Source organism: Rattus rattus, chromosome 9 (assembly GCF_011064425.1).
Source record: "Rattus rattus isolate New Zealand chromosome 9, Rrattus_CSIRO_v1, whole genome shotgun sequence".
NCBI classification, from domain to species: Eukaryota; Metazoa; Chordata; class Mammalia; order Rodentia; family Muridae; genus Rattus; species Rattus rattus.
In genome coordinates this window covers 34,392,105-34,418,468 of record NC_046162.1, presented here as the reverse complement: position 1 = coordinate 34,418,468, position 26,364 = coordinate 34,392,105, and the positions used below count along the sequence as shown (strand labels likewise).

The 26,364-nt window shown below is 51.3% G+C and overlaps 1 protein-coding gene across 2 annotated transcripts in view; it reads left to right on the top strand.

The window, feature by feature from the left end:
* The window catches only part of Jade2 (jade family PHD finger 2), a 44,023-nt gene extending 31,285 nt beyond the window's left edge, over positions 1-12,738 (top strand). For both annotated transcript variants that reach the window (XM_032913181.1, XM_032913182.1), the window contains 5 exons: positions 1,202-1,318; positions 2,459-2,923; positions 8,646-8,763; positions 10,990-11,121; positions 11,800-12,738. In XM_032913181.1, the coding sequence (XP_032769072.1) occupies positions 1,202-1,318; positions 2,459-2,923; positions 8,646-8,763; positions 10,990-11,121; positions 11,800-12,605 (1,638 nt within the window). In that variant the 3' untranslated portion in view covers positions 12,606-12,738. The remainder of the gene's footprint in view (positions 1-1,201; positions 1,319-2,458; positions 2,924-8,645; positions 8,764-10,989; positions 11,122-11,799) is intronic.
* The last annotated feature ends 13,626 nt before the right edge of the window (positions 12,739-26,364 follow it).

Sequence of the window (26,364 nt, the reverse complement as noted above, 5' to 3'; positions counted from 1 at the left end):
CACAGTGACACACCTACTCCAACAGGGGCACACCTAATAGTGCCACTCCCTGGGCCAAGCATATTCAAACCCTCACAGACAGCTCTAGGGATAACTTGGAACATGGTCTGCGAACCTGGTCATAGGTCTGGTCTTCAACTCTGAGGCACTGGGACATTCAGGAGGGACAATTTGAGGTCCAGACCTTAGTCAAGCAAAGGGGTTAGGGTGGGGGCTAAGTCTCAGATTATGGAATCTATCAAAACAAAGTTCTGGTTAAAATCCGAATGAAGCCAACCTTGGTAACATACGCCTGCAGATCCAGCACTTGGGAGATGGGAGTAGAAGATCAGGAGTTCAAGGCCATCATCCACTTGAATTTGATGCTAGCCTGGGCTACATGATAACCCTGTCACAAAACCAAGCAAAAGGGCAGCTGATCCCCTAGTGCAGTAGGAAGTTGGATAATGGGCCTGGTCCTGTGGCTGCAGAGGTAGCCTGTGACTTGGGGTCACATGGAGGGGCCGTGGACAGCAGGCTGGGTCCATGGTAGCCATCTTCACTAAGGCTTTGTGGTCAGTTCTTCTATATCGAGATGCCTGTCCAGGGCTGTCCATGCCTAGAAGCAGGCTAGGAGACCCTGTAAGCACGTGACTCTTCCCTTCCTGGTTCCTTATCCAGAGGTTCCTACTGGGGTCCACCTTGCCATTTCTGGGGTAGGGGTTATTTGTGTCAGATTTTCATCTTGAAGGCCAGGACTGCTTCTCGGTGCCCTTTCTCCTGGTTATGGCAGAGAGACTGACCTCTTGAGGACCCCATGCTTGAGGGCCAGCAAGGTGGCTCAGCAGGAAAGATCTTTGCTGCCAAGCCTGACAAACTGAGCTCCGTCCCCAGGACCTACGCAGTGGAAGGGGAACTTACTCCTGCAAGTTGTCCTCTAACTTCCACACCTGTGCTGTGGCATACATGAACACACACATGCACACATGCACACATGCACCTGCATGTCTCAAAGTCTACAGTCCCAGGTACATGCTTCTCCTAGCCAGCCACATTCGCATACATGCACACTCTGGGCCAGGATCGGGAACTCCGACCTTCAGCTCTGTATGTGTGAAGACAGAGAGGACTTAGGACTTGTGAGTTGAATTCACAACTCCGTCTGCTCACTATCTGGCTATGAGTGACTGGGGACTGATGCAGCTCTCTGTATTCTGCCCAGGTCAGCATTGGCTGTCCAGAGAAGATGGAGCCCATTACCAAGATCTCACATATTCCGGCCAGCCGCTGGGCCCTGTCCTGCAGCCTCTGCAAGGAGTGCACGGGAACCTGCATCCAGGTATGTGGCCTGCTTCCTTCTGTTACCCGGAACTGCCTTGTTACCAGACAGAAGCACCGAGGTACCTGAAATACCAGTTCTTACCACCACCCAGCCCCTGTGGCTACACCACTGATGGGCCCTAGAGACTTAGGACAAGGTCCACCTGTGTACTTAACCCACATTCATTTGTCCCCAGGCTTCCAAGGAATGGGGACAGACCCCACCCGTGGAATACTAAGAACTTGGCTTTCCCCACCAGAGCAAGTGTCCCTGGTGGTGACACTCGATGATTCACTGGCTTTTTAGACTGGAACCCTGACATGTGAGAGGAATAGAAATCTGAATTCCTCTCCAGCTCAGCAGATGCGCCTTCCTGACCTAATCAGGGGCTTACTGGTCTACCTGTGATGGCGGCTCCCATCTTGGTGATCATCAGGATCACCTGAGGCATTGAAACCACAAGAAGCTGTAAGCCCCAGTGGCTCTGATTCAGACATGAAGGGAGGGTGGATTTCTTTCCTTCACAAAGCAGGGTTTGCCAGTACGGCTTCTGGTCTGTGCTGTGGGTAGAAGCTCTCCTTGGTCCCTCTCATCTCCCCAAGAACACAGTCATCCTTGCAAATGTGCTTCCACCCCATTTATTAGACCTCCAGAAGGGTTCTGGACGAGGTGGCGATGGTACCTGATGTTGGGTACACTGTTGATGAACTGGTTCCAGTGGTCCAGTCCGCATCCAGGGCTGGGAGGAATGGTTAGAGCCTTTAGCTGCTTCGATAAGAGAAGGTGGAGATCCAGGTGCTCTCAGAGAGTAGCACCAGGACAGACTCCTGGCTTTGATGACAGTTACAATAGAGGACTGTGACCCTCTTCAGGCGTTTACCCCTGTCCTCTAATCCCAAAGTCACTTACCCACAGGACAATGCTTCTTGTCCCCACAAAGGGGACATTACCTTCTGATTCTTGGCTCCTTCAGTATGTCTGGAATTTGCTCTGTCACCTTTCCAGGTGCCCCAGGGCTCCTGTTTCTCCTTTAATGTTGGAGCCAGTGCCATTTTACATAGTGTCTCCCCAGCACTGTGTGTGTTCCTCGGTGCCTTAGATCCCCCCACACCCATGGTGCTCCTTTAATGCCTGACACTGCCCTTCCCTTCTCTCCAGTGTTCCATGCCTTCCTGCGTCACAGCATTCCACGTTACGTGCGCCTTTGACCGAGGCCTGGAAATGCGGACTATATTAGCCGACAATGACGAGGTCAAGTTCAAGTCACTTTGCCAGGAGCACAGTGACGGGGGCCCTCGAAGTGAGCCTAATTCTGAGCCTGTGGAGCCCAGCCAGGCCGTTGAGGATCTGGAAAAGGTGACCCTACGCAAGCAGCGGCTGCAGCAGCTGGAGGAAAACTTCTATGAGCTGGTGGAGCCGGCTGAGGTGGCTGAACGGCTAGACCTGGCTGAGGCACTGGTGGACTTCATCTACCAGTACTGGAAGCTGAAGAGGAGAGCTAATGCCAACCAGCCACTGCTGACGCCCAAGACCGACGAGGTGGACAACCTGGCCCAGCAGGAGCAGGATGTCCTTTATCGACGCCTGAAGCTTTTCACCCACCTGCGGCAGGACCTGGAGAGGGTAAGCAGCCCTGGTGGGGTGGGTGGAAGGGACAGCCAAGAGGAGGGGGAGGGTAAAGGCTAACAGGATTAGAAGGCACAATGGGAGGAGAGATACTCATACTCGGTCTTTGAGTCTCTCTTGTTCCAGCCATTTTGGAGGTCTTGGTGAAGGTGACCTGTGGAGACAGGAGTCAAGGCTACTGGAGCCCACTTGCCTGCAGTTTTCCTTCTGACCTTTATAGATGGTGACTGAGACTAAAGGAGCCAATGTTACCCAAAATACCTCTGTCCTGACATATTAAGAATAGGGATTGGGGGGGCTGGAGAGATGGCTCAGCGGTTAAGAGCACCCGACTGCTCTTCCAGAGGTCATGAGTTCAATTCCCAGCAACCACATGGTGGCTCACAACCATCTGTAAAGAGATCCGATGCCCTCTTCTGGTGTATCTGAAGACAGCTACAGTGTACTTAAATATAATAAATAAATAAATCTTTAAGAATAGGGATTGGGGGTTGGGGATTTAGCTCAGTGGTAGAGCACTTGCCCTAGCAAGCACAAGGCCCTGGTTTGGTCCCCAGCTCCAAAAAAAAAAAAGAGTAGGGATTGGGACTGTGGGGTTATCTAGTTACCAGGCATGCTTGTGCTGGCCAGAACTGGGTGGGCAGGGGTGAGTGTGCAGGATGTGATTCCCATAGGCTGCCAGGCAGGCAGAGAACAGGGATCGGGTCAGATGACACACACCAGACAGACATTGCCCCACAGAGGCATCCCAGGCCTGGCCTGGGTGACCAAGCCACACACACTTCATCTTTGTTTTAGGAATCGGGGACAGAACTGTGGCTTGTTCTCTGGTGGTCTGTGTGGGGCTGAGGAAGGTGAACGTGTCTAGATCATAGACCAGTCCTCTGAACCCAGGAGCCGCTCCGTCATCTCCTTTCTGAGCGTTGAATTCTAGAGTTCAGAGAATTGTAGGATCATGTCGGTATCCTTCACGGACCCAGCGGATGTGTCATCCCTTCTGGGGCTGTGTTAAACAGTCCTGATTGGAGGCCTCAGAGGGTCTTTGGAATTGGCTGCTCTTTTTTGCATCTGGGCCTCAGTGAGCCGGTCTGTAAAATGGTTGGGTCATCCCAGCAGGTGATGTCCATGAAGGGAGCTACACTCAGCAGCCTGACACCCCCCACACACACACACCACACGCACACACACATGCACACACACACACTAACATCTGCCCTTGGGCCTGGGCAAGGAAGAAATGACCCTGGTGGCCTGAAAGTGAAGGAAAAGTTATCAGAATCACATGCCCCAGGTTCATCGGGGCAGAGGGAAAAGCTGGCTATGTTGTAGCCACCACTTGGGGGGCGGGAGGGCAGCTCAGCCTCCCCAAGTCCCCACCCCCCCAGGTCTTCAGTCCTCCTGTTCGCTTCCTTCCCAGAGGACTCATCAGATGTTACCTCATGCTCTGTGTAAGTCAGCCCCGGTGTGTGGCCTCCACATAACTTAACTTCCTAAAGGCTAAGTGAGAAAGACCGTTGCTGCCCCAAGAATCAGGTCCATCCCCACTGGGCTCCGGATGGTCGAATGATTGACAGGAAGAAGCTTTAGAGAAACTTGTCTCCTCTGGCTGAACTTGGGTGGGGGTGGGCCTCAAGAAAAGCAGCACTGGCTGTTTGTAGTTCTGTAGGTTTTCCCCAGAAAGTGCATTCTCTTATCATTCCTCCATCCTCCCAACCCCAACGTCAGCTAGGACGGGGGCCACTATCTGAGGCTGGCAAATGTTGCTATGCCAGCAAGCTGCCTGGGTAGGCACCAAAGGCTTGGGTATATAGGGCAGCCACACACCCCTCCAAGGACAGCTGACACCCATCTGAGCATCTAGTTAGGGTTTTACTGCTGGGAACAGACACCATGACCACGGCAATTCTTACAAGGACAACATTTAATTGGGGCTGGCTTTACAGGTTCAGAGGTTCAGCCCATTGTCATCAAGGCAGTGTTCCAGGCAGGCATGGTGCAGGCAGAGATTTTCCCATCATCATCTGAAGGCTGCTAGGAGAAGACTGGCTTCCAGACCGCTAGGATGAGGGTCTTAAAGCCCACACCCACAGTGACACACCTACTCCAACAGGGCCATACCTTCATAATGCCACTCCCTGGGCTGAGCATAGACAAACCATTACAAGGTGTGAGAGCCTACTTGGGACTCTATGAAGTCTCTTGGGAGCTTTAGACAGAGGAAACCTGGGGGTTGGGGTGGTGGCTGCAGAGGTTGTCTAGTTAATAGGCATGCTTGTGCTGGCCAGAACTGGGTGGGCAGGGGTGGGTGGTGGAGGATGTGATTCCCATGGGCTGCCAGGCAGGCAGAGGACAGGGTCAGATGACACACACCAGACAGACATTGCTACAGAGGCATTTCCAGGCCCATCTTTGTTTTAGGGATCAGGGACAGAACTGTGGCTTGCTCTCTGGTGGTCTATGTGGGGCTGAGGGAGATGTGTGTGTGTGTGTGTGTGTGTGTGTGTGTGTGTGTGTGTGTGTTGTGTTGGGTGGGGGAGGGATTTTGGGACACTGAAGAAGAAAGCTATCAGAGATAGCAATGAGACCCAGCACCAGAAGCCCAGCCTCAGTCCCTCTGAGGGCTACATGTCGGTGACTTAGACCAGTGGAAAGCACCAAGTACTCTGTGGGGTGGGACAGGCTTCTCCTCAAGGCCCCATAGTGACAGTGGCCTGGCCTGCAGGCCCAGTCTCTAACCATGGCCTGGGGCCAATAGCCGAGAGTACTCCTCTTTTGACTAGGCACCAGGCCAGCTTGGTTCTGCTCCTGTAGTGAAGGGGCAGGACAAGGCTGGAGTTAGAGGCCTTGGGTGGTCTGGCCCTGTACTGATCTGGCCTCCCCCACAACTGCTGACTTTCTATTTCCTTTTCCATGAACTAGAAGTAAGGATCCAGCTGACCTTGGGGTCAGGGTCAGGGTCAGGGTCAGGGCTAGGGGTCATACAGGGACAGTGGCCTCCACTCCTTGGGGTCACACAAGGACAGTGGCCTCCACTTTTAGTTGTGTTGTTTGAGGCTCCTTCTCACCCTGTAGCCCAGGCTAGCCTCACCCTCTCAAGTGTTGGAATGATAAGGACACTAACCCCTTCCCTAGCACACTGAAGGTTGATTTTTTTTTTTTATTTCCGTTACCCCCATAAGCAGTTCAGCTCTTAGAAGAGAGGGGAAGCCTTATATTCCAAGAGTGGGCCTTACAGAGCCGTAAGGCCTGGTGCTCCAGCATGGGTATCTTCCCTAATGGTTCAGGAGCAGGATTGCCACCAGCATGAAATCAATTTTACGGCCAACCCAAAAGATATGCTTTCCTACAAATTTCAGCCGCAGGCCTGGACCTTGGCAGGCGGTGTGGATGGGCACGGCTACCACAGCGTCCAGAGTTATTCACGGCTGACAGAAAAATTGCAGTAGTGGACATCAGCCTGCAAATGCCAGCTCATGTCCCCTAGCAACCGTGCTGACTGTTAGGCCCTGCAGGACATGGTTGTGGTTCTTGCTATAAGAGTTATTTCAAAGACTGAATGGACCATGTGTGAGAGCCAAGAGGGTGGCCGGAGAGATGAGCATGTGGTAGCCTTGTCCCGCTGCCCTCCGAAGGATGGAGAGGAACAGTGGGGAAGCAGATCCTGCCCTTTTTTGACCTTGCCATCTGCCTCCCTGTTGGTCCCTATATTGGGGTCCCTCGCCAAATCCTTAACAGCACTTGGCTGGTGGACACAGTTACTCTGTCCACTACATCAGTCAGCACTCCATTCTCCAGGCCTTTGTCTTCGTTCAGTCGTAATGGAGAAAGGGCCCACCCCAACAGGGGATGACTTCATCTTGGCTAATTTTATCTTCTGAGACCTTGTGTCCCATTCTGAGGTTCCCAGCAGGAAATCTTGAGGAATTCCACCCCTATAGAGGCCCTGGAAGGTGTAAGGCCACCAGGAAGTGGTCTGATTTGCATTTCAAGAGCATTGCTGAGGGATGGTTTTACTGTCCCTGGGATGGGATGGGGGTTGGGGCGGGGCGGAAGCAGGCTGTGAAGAGAGCTGGTGTCTGTCACAGGGAGAGACTGGTGTAACTGTACTGATGGGTTGGTTGTGGGTGTGGGCCCAGAGAGCAGGTCGTGGGGAGAGTCCAGTTTTCAGCCTTGATTCCTCCATTACTCCTCTTTGCCCAGAGGGCACGGTGCCTGCTCACACACACACACCCAACCCAACCCACCCCTGCTGGCTGTGCCTGTTTCCAGTAAACTGTCATCACGGGTCCTGGTAGGCCTCCTGCTGGGCTTAGGTGTCTCGGTTAGGACCACCTGGTCCTGGGAGTACTTCCCAGGATGGTAAGCCTTGGGAAGAGAGAAACACTGGCCCTGTTGCTTTCTACACATTTATTCCAGAATGTAGGAAAGCACAGAACCAGGCTGAAGTACAGGAAGAGAGGAGTGTGGAGAGGAGGTTGATTGGAGGCTGATTGCTATAGTAAGAGGTTCACAGGCTGCTAGCAATGGTCAAAATCCAGGGCTACCCCTTGAGGAAGGGGCTGGACATGGGAATTGGTAAAGCTGGGGTCAGTAGTGGGTGGACCACGGTGACCTGGTGTTGACAGTGCAGGTCATATTACAGGGACTGTCACAGCAGAGTCCATAGTGAATCCCTCCTGTTGATTCTGCCCACTGCACTGGGTCTAGAATCTCCTTCAAAGGTAGTCTCAGAAAGGAAAGGAAGGCCACACCTGATAAAGATCTGCTCATACTACCTTGAGCTAGGAGGAATGGGGTCATGCCAAGAAGGAGGGGTTCTTTTTTGTTTTGTTTTGTTTTGTTTTTTCCGGAGCTGAGGACTGAACCCAGGGCCTTGCACTTGCTAGGCAAGTGCTCTACCACTGAGCTAAATCCCCAACCCCGTGAAGGAGGGGTTCTTAATTAAAGGTAACCCAGGCGGCTTATAGACAGAAGAACCTAAGAAAGACCTGAAGCCCACCTGGGGACTGGGTAAAGGAAGGGCTCGAGTCGGAATGGGATTCAAACTGAGCAGCAGTGGTTGGTAACTGGCCCTATTTCTGGAAAACTCCACATGAGCCCGAAGGTGGTATCAGACCAGACTGAGGGAGCGACTCCAGGGCTGGAGCCTGTCGTGAGGCTCCAGAAGTGTGTGAGAGAGCAGTTGTTGGGGGATGGTGGCGCCCTGTACAGGCAGTGACAGGTCCACTTCATATCCTGCCAGCCAACCTGAAGAAGGTATGCCCGTCCTCTAGGCCAAACCAGGTGACTTCAAAGCCTGCTGTGGGGACACTTCCCAGCTGGCCCGAGGGAGTCAGGGGCTGCCGTCCTTTATAAAGTAAGGCGTCGTCACGTTGCTGTGGGTATGGGAGCATTGGCCATTGGAGTGGAGGACCCTGGCTCAGGTCCCGGGATAGCAGGAAGACATGGGAAAGTTCTTCTGCCTGCGACTTCGTGCTCATCTGAAGCTGCAGCATACCTTGGGGGCAGGAGTTGCTTTACTGGGAAGGGGCGGATGTTACACAGGAAGAGGGGGGTGCCAGTTCCAGACCAGGTACACCCTGCACGCTCAGGGTTTGGGAGTGAATTCTCAAATGTCTTAAGCAGAGGGGAGTTCAAAACACTGCTCTTTCCAGCAACGAGGCCCCCTTGAGATGGCTGGCAGTAAGTGAGATGAGAAACCTCTCTTGCGTCTCCTCAGGTGAGGAACCTGTGCTACATGGTGACAAGGCGAGAGAGAACGAAGCACACCATCTGTAAGCTTCAGGAGCAGATATTCCATCTGCAGATGAAACTCATGGAGCAAGATCTTTGCAGAGGTAGGCACGGCGCCCCCTGCTGGGAAGGTGTGTCTTCGGGGCCTGAAGAGCACGGAGCCCTTCGCTGTCCCTTCTCGCCGACATTATAATCATTATCAGGTCCATATGGGAACCTGTCAAGGCCCTGGCTATGCTGATAGCAAGAGTTTGGACTATGACTTTCTCAAGCCTCTTCCCTTGGGGGCATCACTGGTGCCCTGGGATAGCCCAGTTCTGTCAACGGTGGCTTAGCTTGCACAAGGACAGGTGCAGACCCACAATCTTCGTGGCTCTGCTGGGTTCAAGACAGGCCGGAGCTGGTCAGCCCACGCCTCCTTACCCCCTAGATCCCCCCCTCCGCACAACAAACCCCGATATACATAAGTAAGGGTTCAGTCCTCAGAAGGCAGCTGTGTGGGGATGAGGCTGCGTCTCCCTCTCTGTGGTGTCATGGGATGAAATTCAGGCTCTGATCAGCTGTGCATAGCATGCGTTTAGCAGATGGAGAAACCAGGAGCAAAGGTCTTGACACTGACCGAATTGGTTAGTTAATGGGGTTAGTTAAGGAAAATAGGCTTAACGCACACCCACCCATGCACGCACGACACGGGAACGTTATTTACGCTCAGATGTTGAACATACACAGCAGACATGGCTAGGTAGAGAAAGCTTTGGAGATGTGCCTGCCACTACTGACTCAGCTGGTGGGTCGTTCTGGGGCTTGAGTTGAGGAGGTGCTGGGCTGCTGCTGTTAGAATGAATGGTTGCCCCCTTTTCTGCCAGTAGCCGAGTTGCCCCATTTAACCTTTGGGGTTACCAGTATTCATTAAAGCCAAGTGTGGTGGTACACTCCTGTAGAAGAAGGGGTCTTAGAGGCTCAGGGATTAAGAGTGCTGGCTGCTCTTCCAGTGGCTATGGCTTCAATTGCTGGCACCCACATGGTAGCTCACAACTGTCTATACCTCCAGTTCCAGGGCATCCAGCGCCCTCTTCTGGCCTCTGAGGAACTGGGAGCAATGTAGCTTACTTGGTAGGGTGATTGCCTAGTCTGCATGAAGCCCTCCTTGGGTTTGATCCCCAGCATTGAAACCAGACGTACAGGTACACATCTGATCCTATCGTTTGGGAGGTAGAGGCAGGAGGATCAGGAGTCCCAGGCTGTGCACCGCTGCTTAGAAAGTTCGAGACCCTCCTGGACTTCGAAGAACCGTTTTCTTACCCATGTTTGTTCTATGTGTGTGTTGTCTGCCTATCTGTATGTGTGCTACATGTGTCCCTGGTGCCTGCCTGTGAAGGTCAGCAGAGCGTATCAGATCCCCCTGGAACTGGGGGTTACAGGTGGCCAAGTACCACCGTGCAGGTGCTGGGAGTTGACCCAGCATAATCAAAGAGGGGGAAAAAGGAGAAGAGAAAATTACTGTGTTGATTGCAGAGGTCAGAGTAGGTCATGGCGCCATGGAACTGGCAGTTGTGGAGCCCCAGCATCTGCAGTCAGGGGTGGTAGAAAGGGTAGAGGTAATGAGGGGAACCTTTCTGCACTTGGGCCACACAAAGTGCCCGTGTTCAAGGAAGCACCTCTGGCACAGGATCCTACACACCAGAGGGTCTGTACCCTAACCTAGAGTCTGGGGACCCTGCAGGTTCCTTGTCTGGGGTAGAAATCATCACTGCATCTTCAGTGCCTGAAGTGGACGCGTGCGGGGGAGGGAGGGTGCTTAAGGAGGCTGTAGGGTAACCAAGGTGAGACGTGTAAGGTCCGGGGGCCTTAGAATGTCAGGCGTGGGGTCTGAGTTACAGGCAAGGAGACTGAGGTCTAATTAGAGGCTCTGGGGACTGTGAAGAGCTCAGACCACGTCTCTACCTTCTTTTGACACTGTTCCCAGAAGCTTCCCTGCCTCTGCTGAGTAGCTGGGGTCTTGAGGACCTTGGCCATGGTGGCAGGCCCAGAACCTAAGCCTTTTGTCTTCAGATGATGTCTTTCTGGCCTATATCCAGCTCCTTATCCTGGCATCCTGTCCACAGAGCATCCTTCCCCACCCACCAGAACTCTCCAAGGTCTGTGGCGTTTGTAGGTCCCACTGAAGTCCAGGTCCCACGAGGACTTCTTGCGCCTACGTCTATCCGTCACAGAACCGTGGACCCTGTGTCTGGCACACTGACCCTGACCTTGGTACCATGGTTGGCAGACACAGTTGATGGACAGTCCCCAGGCAGCCGCCCAGGTTTAACTCCCCTTCTCTAACACAGAGCCTTCTGGGAGGAGATCAAAGGGCAAGAAGAATGACTCAAAAAGGAAAGGCCGAGAGGGTCCCAAGGGCAGCAGCCCTGAGAAGAAAGAAAAAATGAAGGCTGGGCCGGAGTCTGTGCTGGGGCAGCTGGGTAAGTAAGGGGGCCAAGCAGTGTGAGGCCAAGATGGGCCTCTTAGGCCTTTCCTCCTCCAGGTGCCCACAGCACCTCAGCCTCACTTCACTGGATAGAGTTCTGCTAGCTCAGGACTTGCCCTGCCCAGGGTGCTGGATCCTCCCAGAGGTCCCTAGAAGTCAGCACCAGACCGGGAGGGAGGGCAGGACTGTAAGAGGTCTTTATCCCTGTTCCACCCATCCAGAGTCTTCACTGCCCCTTGTGCCTTACCCCCTCAACCCAGCCACACCAACCTGCTGTTTACTCAACCCCAGCTGACCTTTCTTGAGCCACCCAGAGTCCAAGAAAAGTGACATCAGGTTCCCTAGTCAGTGCCACAGTAGATCTCAGTAGAACTGTTTCAGGGAGATCTCTCTGTCTGGTGTTTCCTGGGCGCTGCTGGAGGCACAGACTGTAGATGCAGTGCCCCCTGGTGGCCTGTTTGCTCCTGACACTTTGAAATTCTTCCTTTCCACTCACTCCACAGTTTAAATAGCTGGCCCTGGGGACAGTCAACCTGGTGAGCAGGGGCTGGCCCCTGCTCTTTGGTGGCATTGGTAGGATGCGTGGACAGAGCAGGATGGCTTGCCTGGGTGGGTTGGTCGCCTTGAGCTCACACACCTGTGGCATCTCACCTGCCTTTCTCCCCCTCATCAGGCCTGTCCACCTCGTTCCCCATCGATGGCACTTTCTTCAACAGCTGGTTGGCACAGTCTGTTCAGATCACAGCCGAGGACATGGCCATGAGCGAGTGGTCTTTGAACAGTGGGCACCGGGAGGATCCTGCTCCGGGGCTGCTGTCAGAGGAATTGCTACAAGATGAGGAAACACTGCTCAGCTTCATGAGGGACCCCTCGCTACGACCCGGCGACCCTGCCAGGAAGGCCCGAGGCCGCACTCGCCTGCCTGCCAAGAAGAAACCACCCCCGCTGCAGGATGGGCCCAGTGCACGGACCACTCCAGAAAAGCCAGCCAAGAAGGCCTGGGCCCAGGACGGCAAGGGCACGCAAGGACCACCCGCGAGGAAGCCACCACGGAGGACGTCTTCTCATTTGCCGTCCAGCCCTGCAGCTGGGGACTGTCCTGTCCCAGCAACACTGGAAAGTCCTCCAACACTGGCCTCCGAGATCCTGGACGAGACAGTCCCCGCGGCTTCCGACTTGAATGTCCAAGTGCCTGGCCCTACAGTGAGCCCCAAACCCTTGGGCAGGCTCCGGCCACCCCGAGAGATGAAGGTCAGTCGGAAATCTCCGGGTGCTAGGTCTGATGCTGGGACAGGACTGCCGTCTACGGTGGCCGAGAGGCCAAAGGTCAGCCTGCATTTCGACACCGAGGCTGACGGCTACTTCTCTGATGAGGAGATGAGCGATTCTGATGTAGAGGCAGAGAACAGGGGGGTACAACGGGCTTCCAGGGAGGCAGGAGCAGAGGAGGTGGTTCGCATGGGGGTGCTGGCCTCCTAACTCACCCAGGCCCTACTCTGGTCCCCTACAAGGCCTCAGCCCAACCACAACTGCCATTTCCAACTGCTGAGTGTCTCAGACCCACCACTCCGTCGTGGTTTTATTTTTAATATAGAGAGAGTTCTGAATTCCACTCCACTGTCTTTCCAATGTGCTGGCCTAGGACATTAGGGTTCCTCCCGTGGCCCTGGCCACGGGGACTAGACCAGGTTCTACGTGCCACCCCTGTCCCAGCCCATGCAACATCGCCGGGCTTCTGGCTTGATGTAGACGAGGTGAGGGAGAGAGCTCAGGGCTCCCGCCCACTGCCATTGGGTGACACAGACTGTCGTTTGGGCATTATTTTGTGGCAGATGGGCCGTCTCGGGGCCCGCCCCGCCTCGTCTCCCCAAGATTGCATTGGGGTCCATTTTGGGTGGGTGGGTGGGGGTGTCCTGCTGCACTCCACTGATCCCTAAGGAAGTATAACAAATGATACCCAGCCAGTCTATTCACTGTCACAAGCACAACGAGTTTCTATGAGAAAGCACTGAGGGGGTGCAGGGGGCCCGCTGGCTCCTGAATAGCTCACAACATCTGAGGCCCGCCCACCTGCCCGCAACCCCCCTCCCTTGCTGCTCTGTCCCTGCCAGTGTCCAGCGCAAGCAGCTCTGGGAAAGGTTCCCAGAAACCTTTCTGAGCTGTGTTCTTTACTCAGGGGACTCCCCAAACGGTCCTCCCCCTGTACAGGTGGAGGGCTCCAAGGGAGGGCCAGTGCCCAGCCCGGGACTTGGGGCTCAGATCAGCCCACTGCAGAGAATCACTCTGGGGCTTTAACTTCCTTTCTTCCTTTGGGGCCAGTCTCGGCCACCGTCTTGCTGTCTCCATATCGAGCCGGCCAGACCAGACCGTTTGCCTTTTGAAGTTTCCTGATCCTGCTAAGAGATGAGCTTCCTCAATGGTTTCCTTCTGGAAACATCCTTCCAACAAGTATAGTGGGATCCCGGGGCCCAGGGCAGGCCACTGTTGGCCTGCTGGGGCTGGTTGAATTGTTGCTGGATCTTCCTGTATTCCCTTGTCCCTTAACGCCTTAACCCCCCTTTCCCTCCCTACTGTACCCCCCCTCTTCCTTCTCCTCTTCAAATCCCCCCTCCTCCAAGCCCCCAGGTAGTTCTGAAGAGTTTTGATGGAGTGGCCCCAGGGTGATAGATAGCTCAGGGAACAAAGGAATTCCGTGAAAACATTTTTTTTTCTTTTAATGAATTACTCTTGGGTCACTTCCGCCACTGGTAAAGCCAGAACTTCTCCAAACAGAACCTTGCAAAAGTCCAGTGAACCAGTCGAATCATTCTGAGAATGCCAAAGAATCTTTTGACCATTAATACACAGCACAGCCCGGACCTGAAACTGTCGACTTGAACTCCCTTCTCAAAGGAATTGGTTAGCAACGAAGTTCAGATACTCGGTTACGGCGTACACACCTACAGAGAGGAGCCCAAGGCCTCGGAGGAGCTGCACTGCTGTTGCTGCCGCCGCCGCCGCCACTGCTGCTGCTGCTGCTGCTGTTGTTGGTTTACGGTCCCTGGGCTGAGCCGCTGTGACTGTGGTCCTAAACTTTGAGGACTCCCTCCCCCTTCTGAGGGGGTGGGAGAATCCTGACTGTGAATCCAGCGTGGTTCCCCCATCGCCACCACATAGATACGCAAAGAGCAAATACACGGGACCTTCACCCACCTCGACTCCAAAATTATCAAGGTACGACAGTGAGTTTTGAGCAAAATCAGAAACCAAGACAGTGACTTCAGTTTGGGGATTGGACAAACATGTCTTATCCAAATGGACTCTGAGGGCGTGGGGTGGGCTCCAAGGATCCTGGGCATCCGGATGGCATCAGCTACCACATAGACTTAGTCTGCCTTCCCGTCTTGGTAGTATTGACTGCTCAGTGTCGGCGTCGGCGTCCCCACCCGTCTCTTGTTTACTGCCTTCGAACAGACCTTCCTTACCCCTGTGCTTTGGGTCACTTCGGGTCTCAATCTCATCTGCTGGACTGCCTGGTGGTCTGACCTGCGGGACACGAAGGGCATGGGGGCTTAAAGAACCACCAAATGCTGCAGGGCAAGGAAGGGGATGTCCCTGACCGCTCTGTCCCACCAGGCTCTGTGCCACAGAAGCCCAGTTGTCTGTGATAATGGCTGGTTAGCAGACCCCTTCACTAGGCCAAGCCCTAAGGCAGTCTTCATCCGGCAGCTCTCCACCTCTGAAATGTCCATCAGGCCACGGGGAGGATGAGGATGTCCCACAGCCCCTCTTTAGTTCCTCCCAGGCCTCACTGTCTACGGTGTAGATGGCTTTGCCACAAATACGACCAAGGCACCTTTTTCCAGGCCAGAGGCAATGCCCACTCTTGCCCTCATCCACTACCCCTCCTTAGGGAGGGAGAAAGGACTCTGTGACTCGTTCTGGCTAATGTACCCCTTCCACCTCATTTCCTCATCACAGGCTAATGTGCAAGGAAAGTATTTTTCTGTATCATAAGTGTATTTTGAAACAAGTAAAGAAAAGAAAGATAGAATGCTCCTTTACTTTATTAAATGGGCTCTGACTTTGCGAATGGCATGAGAGTGAGTCTTTGCAATGTAAGGGCCTCAGGTTTGTTGGAGAAGCCAGCCACCCAGGTTCCTGGGCAGAGGTATTGGAGAGAGGGAGAGTGAGTGAGTGAGTGAGTGAGTGTGTGTGTGTGTGTGCGCGCGCGCGCATATGTGTGTGTGCATATGTGTGTGTGTACGTAATGTGTATGTGTGTGTGCATGTGTGTGTGCATGCATGTATGTGTGTGTGCGTGCATGCATGTATGTGTGTGCGTGCGTGCATGCATATGCGTGCGTGTGCGTGTGTGCGCGTGCATATGTGTGTGTGTGCGTGCATATGCGTGTGCGTGTGTGCGCGTGCATATGTGTGTGCATGCATGTGTGTGTGTGTGTGTGCGTGCGCGCGGGTGTATGTGTCAGAGTGCTGTGCAGATGTATGTGCAGTGCATGGATACCCTATGGGACTTGCTGGGTTTTCTAGAGACTCAACTGCCTGATTCTACAGGAACATTGGCAGCAGGTTAGACTTTGGGTTTCCTCACCATTGCTACATAAGGTCAACCTGTGCCCATGCCTGAAGCTCTGCGTAACAATATGTGATCTCTGTAGTAAGGTCCTTGAGGAGGCTACTCTCCCGTGCCCTTGGCCCAGCTGGCCACATTGGCCGAGGAGCCAGAGGTGTTGGAGTCGGGGGACCTTTGGTCGTTCTTTAAGCCACTTCCTGCCGCCTTCTCTCAAGGATGCACGCTTGTGCTCCATCCAAATCGTTTGGGGGTGGCGGTGGGGAGGGTCCTATGAATGTCACAGGAGGAGATACCTTCTGTCTTTGTTTCAAAGAAAGTGATGTGCCATTTGTTAATATACAAGAGAAATATTGAAAATATATTGAAAAGAGCAATTTTAAATTATTTTTGGCTTATGTTGCAATATTTATTTTCTTGTATTAGAGAAGATTTCTTTGTAGAGAAAAAAATGTATTTTTCATTACCGCAAAGACCTATTTCTCCTTTTTGTACATTGTCCTCGTTCGCGACCCTTAACGAGCAATAGAATGTTCGGTCACCCCGCGTGGCCAGTGCCCACTGTGCCCTGCATGACTGTGTTGTTGCTGCTGCTGCTGCTGCATAGTTTCTGGCCCCGTCCTGTCCTGCTCACTCACAAGGGCATCTGGATCGCAGCCCCCACCAGGGTCTGTGTCTAAGGAGCCCACAGCACTCCTCGTGTGTTGGCAAATTCAGTTAATAAAGCAATGTTTTCTGTGCTGGCTACTGTGAGGTTCTGTTGCATTAGGTGGGTAGGAGACCTAGAAATCCCATCGAATGCCTATAGCAGTATGCTCAGCGGGAATCCCAAGTTCTAGTGGTGCTCACACACATTCAGTACACACCGCTGGCTGTACCTTAGAGGGGGTGTCTTTGATCGTCAGGGTTAGCCCCTGGCATGCAGGGTCAGGGATGAGAAAATAACCTGAAATCAAGCCTCCAGTAAAGTACCCCATCAAAGGTAGGACCCAGGGAGGGTGGCTCTGAGAGAGTGGCAGCATTCCTTTCTGTAGTAGGTAGCACGCTGACCACATACTACTAAGGTGCTCTACCTACCCAACCTCCCAGTGGAAACCCAGAGAACCAGCAGTAATAAGTATGGTACGTACATATGACGCCAGCAGTAATAAATGTGGCACGTGCATATGACCCCAGCAGTAATAAATGTGGCACGTACATATGACCCCAGCAGTAATAAATGTGGCACGTGCATTTGACCCCAGCACTTGGGAGATCCAAAGTTACTCTCCCAATACATAGCAAGTTTGGGGGATGTTGGGGAGGTCATCTGAGGTCAGTCTCCAAAACCTTTAAAAAGATGGACTCGGTGTGCCAGTAATGCTCAGTACAGTCATGTACTGACCTCCACATGTGCACAGTTGGACACACACACCTTTTGTAAATTAAAACTCCAAACTTACTCTACCACAGCTACCAGGCTCCTTGAGATGATGTAATACCATAGTGACGTAAAGTGAGGTGAATTGTTTATTTCTAGAATTTCCCCTTTAATATTTGTGGATTGTGGATGAGGTAACATACAGATAACAAAACCACTCTGGGCTGGGCACCATAGCTCCGTAGGCTGAATGGGTGCACAAAGCCCTGGGTTCAATTCCTAGCACTGCCTTTAACTCGTGGGATATAGGGTATAGATATGTGACATCACGTAAGTGGTACCACACTCCAGTTGTGACTGGTTCCTAATCACTTAGCCCAGGACCCTGAAGGCTCATCGTGTGTTAGCATTCCCTTTGTAACGCTTTCTTTCCCTCTGAGGTTGGGTCTCATGGAGTCTAGCTCACCTGGAACTCTGTGTAGTTAAAGATGACTTTGAACCCAATCTCCTGCTTCTACTTCCTCAGGGCTGGGATGATGGTGTGACTACCACACCTAGTCCATTTGTGCTGACCCAGTTATTACCATCATGTGACCCTACAAGGGGGTGGTCAGCCAAGGGGGGAAGAAAACTGGGTCACTGGAAACATGGAGTTTCTTTTTACTTTACACATGGTAGCCCAAAGGCCAGGAAGCAATCATTTAATATTTTTTGTTCAATTGTTCTCAATTATATAGTTGTCACAATTTGGTAAATGATAGAATGTAGGGCTGGAGAGATGGCTCAGCTCAGCTGTTAAGAACACTGACTGCTCTTCTAGAGGAGCCCGGTTGGTTCCCAGCACTCACATGGGTGCTCATCTGTGACTTCAGTCCCAGGGCATCTGATGCCCTCTTCTGGCCTTGGTGAGCTCTGCAAGCAAATGGGGTACAAACGTGCAGATAAATCACCATACACATAAAATAAAAATGAAAAGAAGCTGGGTGGCGGCGGCACAGGCCTTTAATCTCAGCTCTTGGGAAGCAGAGGAAGACAGAGTCTGTGAGTCCAAGGCCAGCCTGATCCACAGAGTGAGTTCCAGGACACCCAGGACTACACAGAGAAGCCCTGTCTCAGAAAACAAAACAACATAAGCAAAAAGCAAGCACTGTGCTACATAAAACGAGACACAACTGCTTTGCTGCCATGACAAATGCATGGTAGACATGAGAGTGTTCATTGGAGGCTTGGGAAGGGCTAAAGGGTATGGGGCTCACCTAGCATGTGTGAGGCTCTGGTTCCTTTATCAGCATCTCAGAAAGAGGGGGAGGGAAATGGGATGGCTCGGTGAGCTGAGACACCTGCTGTCCACCCGGACACATGGTGGAAGAGAGGAGCTAACTTCTGCAAGTTGTCCTTTGGCCTCCACACGTGCCTTGATGTGCATATGGTATACAGGCACACACTCAAGAATAGAACAGAATACAACAGAATGCAAATGTTTGGGAAAAAAAACAAATTATTAGATTGGAGAGATGACTAAAGAGTTAAGAGTGGGGGTTGGGGATTTAACTCAGTGGTAGAGCACTTGCCTAGCAAGCACAAGGCCCTGGGTTCGGTCCCCAGCTCCGGAAAAAAAAAAAAGAGTTAAGAGTGATTGCTAGATCAGGTGGCCTTGAACTCACAGACATCCACCTGCCTCTGCCTCTTGAGTGCTAGGATTAAAGGTCTGAGCCACCACGCCCAGTTAAAATGAAATCTTTTTTTAAAAAATTCCATTGGGCCTTCCCTGCACACTGGCAATACCCTTAGGGTCTTGCAACTTCAACTCAAGGTTCCTTTTTCGTGACTAACCCCTTATCCACCTACCTGGCTTTCTGCACAGTGGGTTAGGAAAATCCTTCTGACCCGGGAGGGAGAAACTCTTCAAATCCCAGCCCCTTGGGCAGAGCTCATGCTCAGGAGGACCAGGTGTCCTTGTCACTGTTCTATCGCTGGGAAGAGACACCATGACTCAGGCAACTTATAAAAGGAAACGCTTAATTTGTGGCTTGCTTACAGTTTCAAAGGGTTAGCCCGTAATCATCACTGATTGGGGACCAAGCCTTCGCATATATGAGCCAATGGGGACCATTCTCATTCAAACTACCACACCAGGTGAGAGCTGCTGCTGCTTTTTTCCAAGTGTGTGTGTGTGTGTGTGTGTGTGTGTGTGTGTGTGTGTGTGTGTGTGTGTGTGTGTCTTGCCTGCATATAAATATGTACACCACACATCACACACATCCCTGGTACCCATAGAGTCCAGAAGAAGGCGTCAGAACTCCTGGAACTGGGATTGCAGGAGATTGTGCTCTACCTTGTTCTCTGAGAGAACAAATGCTCTTCTGTCAGCTCTGAGTCAACTCTCCAGGCCTCTGGAAGGATTTTTAACCCAGGGGCAGCTCAATGAGGAGGGTCTAGACTCAGGCAGGAGAAAAAAGATGGGAAGTTTTAATCTATGCAGCCTGGATCTTTTGCCCAATCGGAACAAGCCGTGGATCCTGACACATCTGTTGCTGAGTGAGAAGGCCATTGAAAACATAGGATTAACTGGGGAAGTGACCAATCACGGAGCACTTGCCTAACATTCAGGAGACTCTGGGTTCCATCCTCAGATTGCTGGGGGTGACAACAGGGGGTGGGGGACTAAAGCCATCTGAGAGGGCTGATAGAGTATAGGAAGCCCTGGGTACAGACCCAGCAGTGGGGTAGAGGTGGGGGAGTAGAGGCAGGAAGACCACATAGGTTATCCTCTACTATATGTTGAAATTAAGGCTAGGCCTGGACTACATGATATTATTGAATGAATGAATGAATGAATGAGTGATGTGTGGCTGCCAGAGGGATGAACATGGCAGTGAATAGGGCCCAGAGGTGCTAGAAGGTTAAAATCCATGAGACCTGGGCTTTTCAGGCAGGTTTTGAAGCTTGTGATCTGCGTGGCACCCTTTTCAAGGCAGGCTTGTGCTGGTTCATACGTTGGTACTCAGTCCGTGGCCTCTACTCATTGTCCACTCCCCGCTGGGCTTCCACCAAACAGTATGTGGCCATCTGAGTGTTGACCACACAGTGTTTAGATGTCTGTGAAAGAAGACTGTGGATTTCTGGTGTGGATGCAATAGAAATAGACTCGTGCAGGCCTCAAGCTCCTGGAGAAGTGCAGGTCTGCGTTCTGGCCCTTCTGAGCTGCCGTCTCCTTGTTTGCTAAATGGCTACCTGGGCCTTTTTATCCAGGTTGGCCAAGAGGTCACCTAGAGGTGGATTCAAGGACGCTGAGGTGGATTGCTGAGGTCAAACTTTGTTAGAAGAGTTCATTTATGCCATAGTCAGACAGACAACGGCACTACAGACATCAGGGTGGGGGCTCTGAAGACTGGAATCAGGGTCTGCATAGCAGAAGTGGGGGCCATGGTCTCTTAGTCTTCTGAGTGGTTTTACTGCAAGACTCTCAAGTTTCCGCACGGGGGTCAGGAAAGGGGTGGAGAGCAGGATGTGGGGTCAACAACACCCCCTTGGATATAAACTCACGTCACCAGGTGCAAAATGGGTATCTGGAAGGCTGTTAGCCAAAGCTGGCTGGCATGCAAAATGGGTATCTGGAAGGCTGTTAGCCAGAACTGACTGGCATATGTGAGAGGGAAAGGCTGTTGCTGGAAAGAGGCCTGAGCAGCAGTCTGGGCTACATTCTAACAGCCAGATCCTTTTTAAAATACTGACTTGTTTTATTTTTGGTCATATGTATGTATCAACGTGTGGGTGTGAGCACATGTACACTGGGTACCCAGGGTTTCATATCATCTGGAGCTGAAGTTACAAAGAGTTGTAAGCTGCCCCAAGTGGATGCTGGGAACCAAGCATCTACAAGAGCAGGGCTAACTCCTTAACTACTCGCTGAGACATTTTTTCCCCCAGCCCCTTTAAAGGGGGTTAACATCACCTTCTTACAAAGCAGACAAAATGATGATTTTCCCAAAGGTCTTGAGAGAGAGAGCGCTGGCAGCCTGGCTGTTGCCCAGAGGCACTGGGTTTGTTTACCAGCGTGCACTTCCTGGAATCCCAGCTGGTAGCCAACCCTGTTTGTTTATGAGTTGTCCGTAACCCAACCAGGACAACTGTGGTCTGGGGTTAGGGCAGGTACTAGCCACAGTTCCCTGACAGGGGCTTGTTGGAAATAGCTGGTGAGAATGAGAGACGAGGTGTTTGTGACAGTCAGCTGCTTGCACCAAAAGAGACACAGCTGTCAGCATTCTGAGTGGCTCGGGCTTTCCTCAGCCTTGATCAACCTGTGCACCTGAAACCTTGTAACCTGAGATCAGGCCAGGCAGAAGAAGCTGGATTGGACCTCCTTCCCCACCCTCCCCCAAGGGATTGACTGCTATGATCAACTTGAGACTCAGAAGGTCAGCCAGAGAAGTGCATTTTGGAAACTAGGGGAGAAAAGTAACTCATCAAAAAAGCATCCCTTCCCTGTGGGCGTTGCCTACTGCCATTTGCAGGATCCAGGAGTTTCGTTGGTTCTGGTATCGGTTGTGTGGGGGATTGGGCTGCCAAGACTGTAGCTCCCACCTCCAGCCCCAGCCGAGGCTTCTGGCCACTCCTTGATGAAGAAGCATCTTCCTGCCTCCTGAAAGGTCTTGGATGTCGTTGTAAAGAATTGTTTTCCGAGACAAAGTGCTGCTGCCTTCAGACATGTTTATGGGGTCTTCGCAAAAGATTATTTAAAAAAAAAAAAGTATAGCTGGGCTTGTTGATGGCTGAAGTTTCCTCTTGGACCCTCACTTGACTACCAAGATACTTCTTCGAGCTAATCATAATAGCATAGCATTCTTTCCTAACTGTGTGTGTGGCCTTGTGGGATTCAGGAGGGGCTTGGAAGGCCTGAAAGAAAGGGGCTCCATCGGAGTTGGGGATTTAGCTCAGTGGTAGAGTGCTTGCCTAGCAAGCACAAGGCCCTGGGTTCGGTCCCCAGCTCTGAAAAAAAGAAAAAAGAAAAAAAAAAAAGAAAGAAAGAAAGGGGCTCCATCTATACACAACCACAGAAGCCATCACCCATATTCCTGTGGGACCCCTCACCCTTACTCTGTGGGTAACTTTAGTAAACCCATTGGCTCCCTAGGCTGACCTTTGGTGGAATCCAACTTTGGCTAGTTTGTGGGACCCTAGGGCGAGCGGGGTAGACGAGTCCTAGTCTCCACCCCAACCCCCTGGAGAAAATTCTCTCACAGGTATGATACAGGACCCTGAGACAGAGATTGTATTTGGAGGCCATAAGATTTACTGAATGCCATGGGCAGTCAGAGCGTCTGAAGAGAGGAAATCAGAGCCCATGTGGCAGAAGTGGGGCCCTCTTTTTTGTTTGCTTTTTTGATTTTGGAGACAAGTTTCTCTGTGTAGCCATGGCTGTCCCAGAACTCACTTTGTAGACCAGGCTGGACTTGAACTCAAAAGAGCTGTCTGCCTCTGCTTCCCGAGTGCTGGAATTAAAAGCGTGCACCACCACCGCGTGTCTTTTCTTACAACTTTCTGAGGAGAAAAGTCATACCACACAAGCCTTGAGCCAGGCTCTCCAATTCCGGGCAGGAGGAAGAGAAAGGGGGTGGGAAGTCGGGTGTGTGACCAGAATGCATCCTTTGATTTAAGTTCAACTCTTCAGGTGAGACTGACACAGGGTCCTCGGCTGGGCACCTGTCAGGATCCGTGGGAGGACAGGGCTGCTTGTAGGTATGTGTTGGCCTAAGCAGCTGCTGGATTTTTTAAAAGGTACTATTTTTATTTTATGTGTATGAGTGTTTTGTCTGCATGTGTGTTGTACATCTGTACATGCTTGGTGTCAGATTACTTAAGGCAGCTGTAGAGAGGTTGAAGGGGAAAAGAACGAGGTTTGGTTGGACCTTAAGTAGGAACATGTTTATTCACAGTGGGGAGGCACTTTCGTTACCAACGTGTGGGTGGCCAAAATGCACACGGAACACAGGAGGCAGTCTCCCAGTGAGGAGGAAACGGACTCCCAACTACATTGTAGTCCCTCCCTTCCAGGAACTGTTTGGTCTGGCCGCAAGGGACGCTGGGAAGTGTAGTTTTTAGCAGGAAACTCACTTTATGGTCCCAGAAACCTGAGAACCGAAAAGGAGGTTGGATTCCTTAGTACCGGAGTTACAGGTGGTTATGAACCGACATGTGGGTGCTGGGAACCAAACCTAGGCCCCTCTGCAAGAGTAGCAAATACGCTTAAGCACTGAGCCTTCTCTTCAGTTCCAGCAGCTGAAACCTTCCCTCCCTTCCTCCTTCCCTTCCTTCCGTCCTTCCCTCCCCATAAAGCCTCACTCGGGCTAGTCTTAAACTTGTGGCAGTCAAAGGCCAGTAGTGCCGGGATTGTGAGTAGAGTTGTTCTGTCAAAGCCTGGGCTCTTGCAGAGCTAACACCATAGGCTCTGCCACTCACCCCCAATACGTTAAATACACAGACAGTAGTGAAAGCAAACGAAGGAGATTCAGTCAGTGCGGCCACATTGGGAAGAGGAAAAAATAGAGAGCTTTAGTGAGTTTCCCACACATATGTCAGTGTGCCATTTTGAGGACACATCTCTCAGGATAACCCTGACTTCAAATGATCTTTCCTGAACTGCTAGTCCGTGAGCCTGGTGGGCAATGGCTTTAACCTTAGCTTAGAAAACAAGCGTCATACACGTTTCATGTTGGAATCAGTATTGGACCTAAAGAATTTGTGGTGGGTAGGAAATGGGTTAGGGATGCTCAATGGGTGATGGTGCTTGCTACCAAGTCCGATGACCTGAGTTAGATATCAGAATTCACAAGGTGAGAGTGTTGTGGATTTGGTTTAATGCTTGCATTATGGGTTCCCAAACTGCAGGAGAATCCAGAATCCTGCGTGTAAGACGCTATGCCCTGCCCCCACCTCCCCCGGTTGTTTCTAATTGGTAAATAAAGTTGCCAGTGGCCAATGACTGGGCAGGGAGACAGAGGTGGGACTTTAGGATTCCTGGGCAAAGGAACCCAGGAAAGAAGAAAGGTTTAGTACCTGGGAAGCTGAAGGACCAAGGCAGAGAAGTGCAGGACAGAGACAGCCAGTATGTAAGAGTCAGGAACTGTGGCCCAGGAGGGCTGGAGACCGGGCAGCCAGGATGGAATATAGGTTTTTAGTAAGTAATACTTCAGAAATATCGGAGGGGAGACTGCGCATGGAGGTTTGGGAGTGGCCCCACCATTGAGCTGCTTAGGGCATATTAAGCCTAAAGCTCTGTGTGTGTGTGTGTGTGTGTGTGTGTGTGTGTGTGTGTGTGTGTGTGTGTTCACAACACTGGGGTGGTAGCAAGGAACTCCCACTGTCACCACTGGTGAATGGAGCGGCTTAATCAGGATTAATCAACTACCGCTACAGAAGAGAACTCCCGAAAGCTGTCCTCTGCTCTCCACATGTGTGCACATGCACAGACACGCAAATAGCAAGATAGAATGAATGGGCTGGAGGAGAGGCCGTCCTGGAATCCCACCTCCTCCTCCATTCAGGCCTCTTGCTCTATCTTCTCCACTCTAACATATTCCCTGCCCACTGTCTGTGCCACTGTGTAGTAGGCTCTGCCAGCCCTCAGACTGCAGTGTAGCCTCCTGTCTGCTGGTCTGTCTGCCTGAAGTGTCCCATCCTCCCCACGCCGCATTTAACTGTCTTATGCTCTGCAGGATTCAGCTCTACAGCCCTTTCTAGAAATCCCCTTCGTGGGATTTCAGACTGGCCTGAAACTATTGAAGGCAGACTTTAAACTCCTGATCCTCCTGCCTCCGTCAGGATTTTAAGTATCCACCAGCAAGCCTGGTTTATCTTCGAGTTCTTTCGTTTTTTTTTTTTTTTTTCAAGAGGAAAATTTTAATTTTAATTTTGTACAGCAGTGTGGTCTTAGAACCTCAGTAGGTAAGCACAACACATGTGATAATATTACAAAATAAAATCTTACTATATCCCTCCTAAAAAAATCATCTTTTCACATTAGTTAATTAGAGAATTTATGCACTAAATTTATGCAAAATTAAAGGTGGGTTTACACAGATTCAAGTTATGTATAAAAATTGTAAGACACTCCAGTTTCTCTCACTTTGACAGCAGTGTTCAACAGTGCTAGATGGAGCTTTTTATTTAAACACACAAGCTGATATATAGAAGGTTCTTCTTCAATCAGTGAACCTAACACAAACAAGCTTTTTCTTCAAAAATCTCTTTAAGACCCATGTAAGGTGAGTTCAGTTATAAACATTTGACAGGCAGAATCTGATTAAAATTGCTACAAATAAGACACAATTAAATAACGTATATATTATCAAGCATTTGCAGCCCACAAGTGTTCTTTTTTTTTGGATCCTATTAAAACTTTTTTTTTTTTTTTTTTTTTTTTTTTATTAACTTGAATATTTCTTATATACATTTGAAAGTGTTATTCCCTTTCCGGTTTCGGGCAAACACCCCCTCCCCTTCCCCTTCCTTATGGGTGTCCCCTCCCCACCCCTCCCCCATTGCGCCCTCCCCGACAGTCTAGTTCACTGGGGGTTCAGTCTTAGTGGGACCCAGGGCTTCCCCTTCCACTGGTGCTCTTACTAGGATATTCATTGCTACCTATGAGGTCAGAGTCCAGGGTCAGTCCATGTATAGTCTTTAGGTAGTGGCTTAGTCCCTGAAGCTCTGGTTGCTTGGCAGAGTTCTTTCGTTTTTAACTTTTTCTTTATTTTTTTTTATTTTATTTATTTATTTATTTATTTATTTTTTTTTGGTTCTTTTTTTGAGCTGGGGACCCGAACCCAGGGCCCTGCGCTTCCTAGGTGGCGCTCTACCACTGAGCTAAATCCCAGCCCCATTTTTTTTATTTTTATATATGTGAATACACTGTAGCTGTCTTCAGACACAAGAAGAGGGCATCAGATCCCATTACAGATGGTTGTGAGACACCATGTGGTTGCTGGGAGTTGAACTCAGGACCTTTGGAAGAGCAGCCAGTGCTCCTAACCACTGAGCCATCTCTCCAGCCTTCTGACTAATTTTTTAAAGAAGGGTTCGCTATATAGCCCAGCCTTGGCCTTAAACTCATGGAGGTCTTCCTGCCTCAGTCTTTTGAATATTGGGATTACAGGCTATGACCCCAGCTGGCCAGTTACAGGAAGTGCCTACTGAATGGCTAACAGAGGAAACACGAAGAGAGCCTAAGAGCCTAAACTGAATGTTGGTGCTTTCACACACACACACACACACACACACACACACTTGGTTAAATGCATGGTAGCGAAGTTT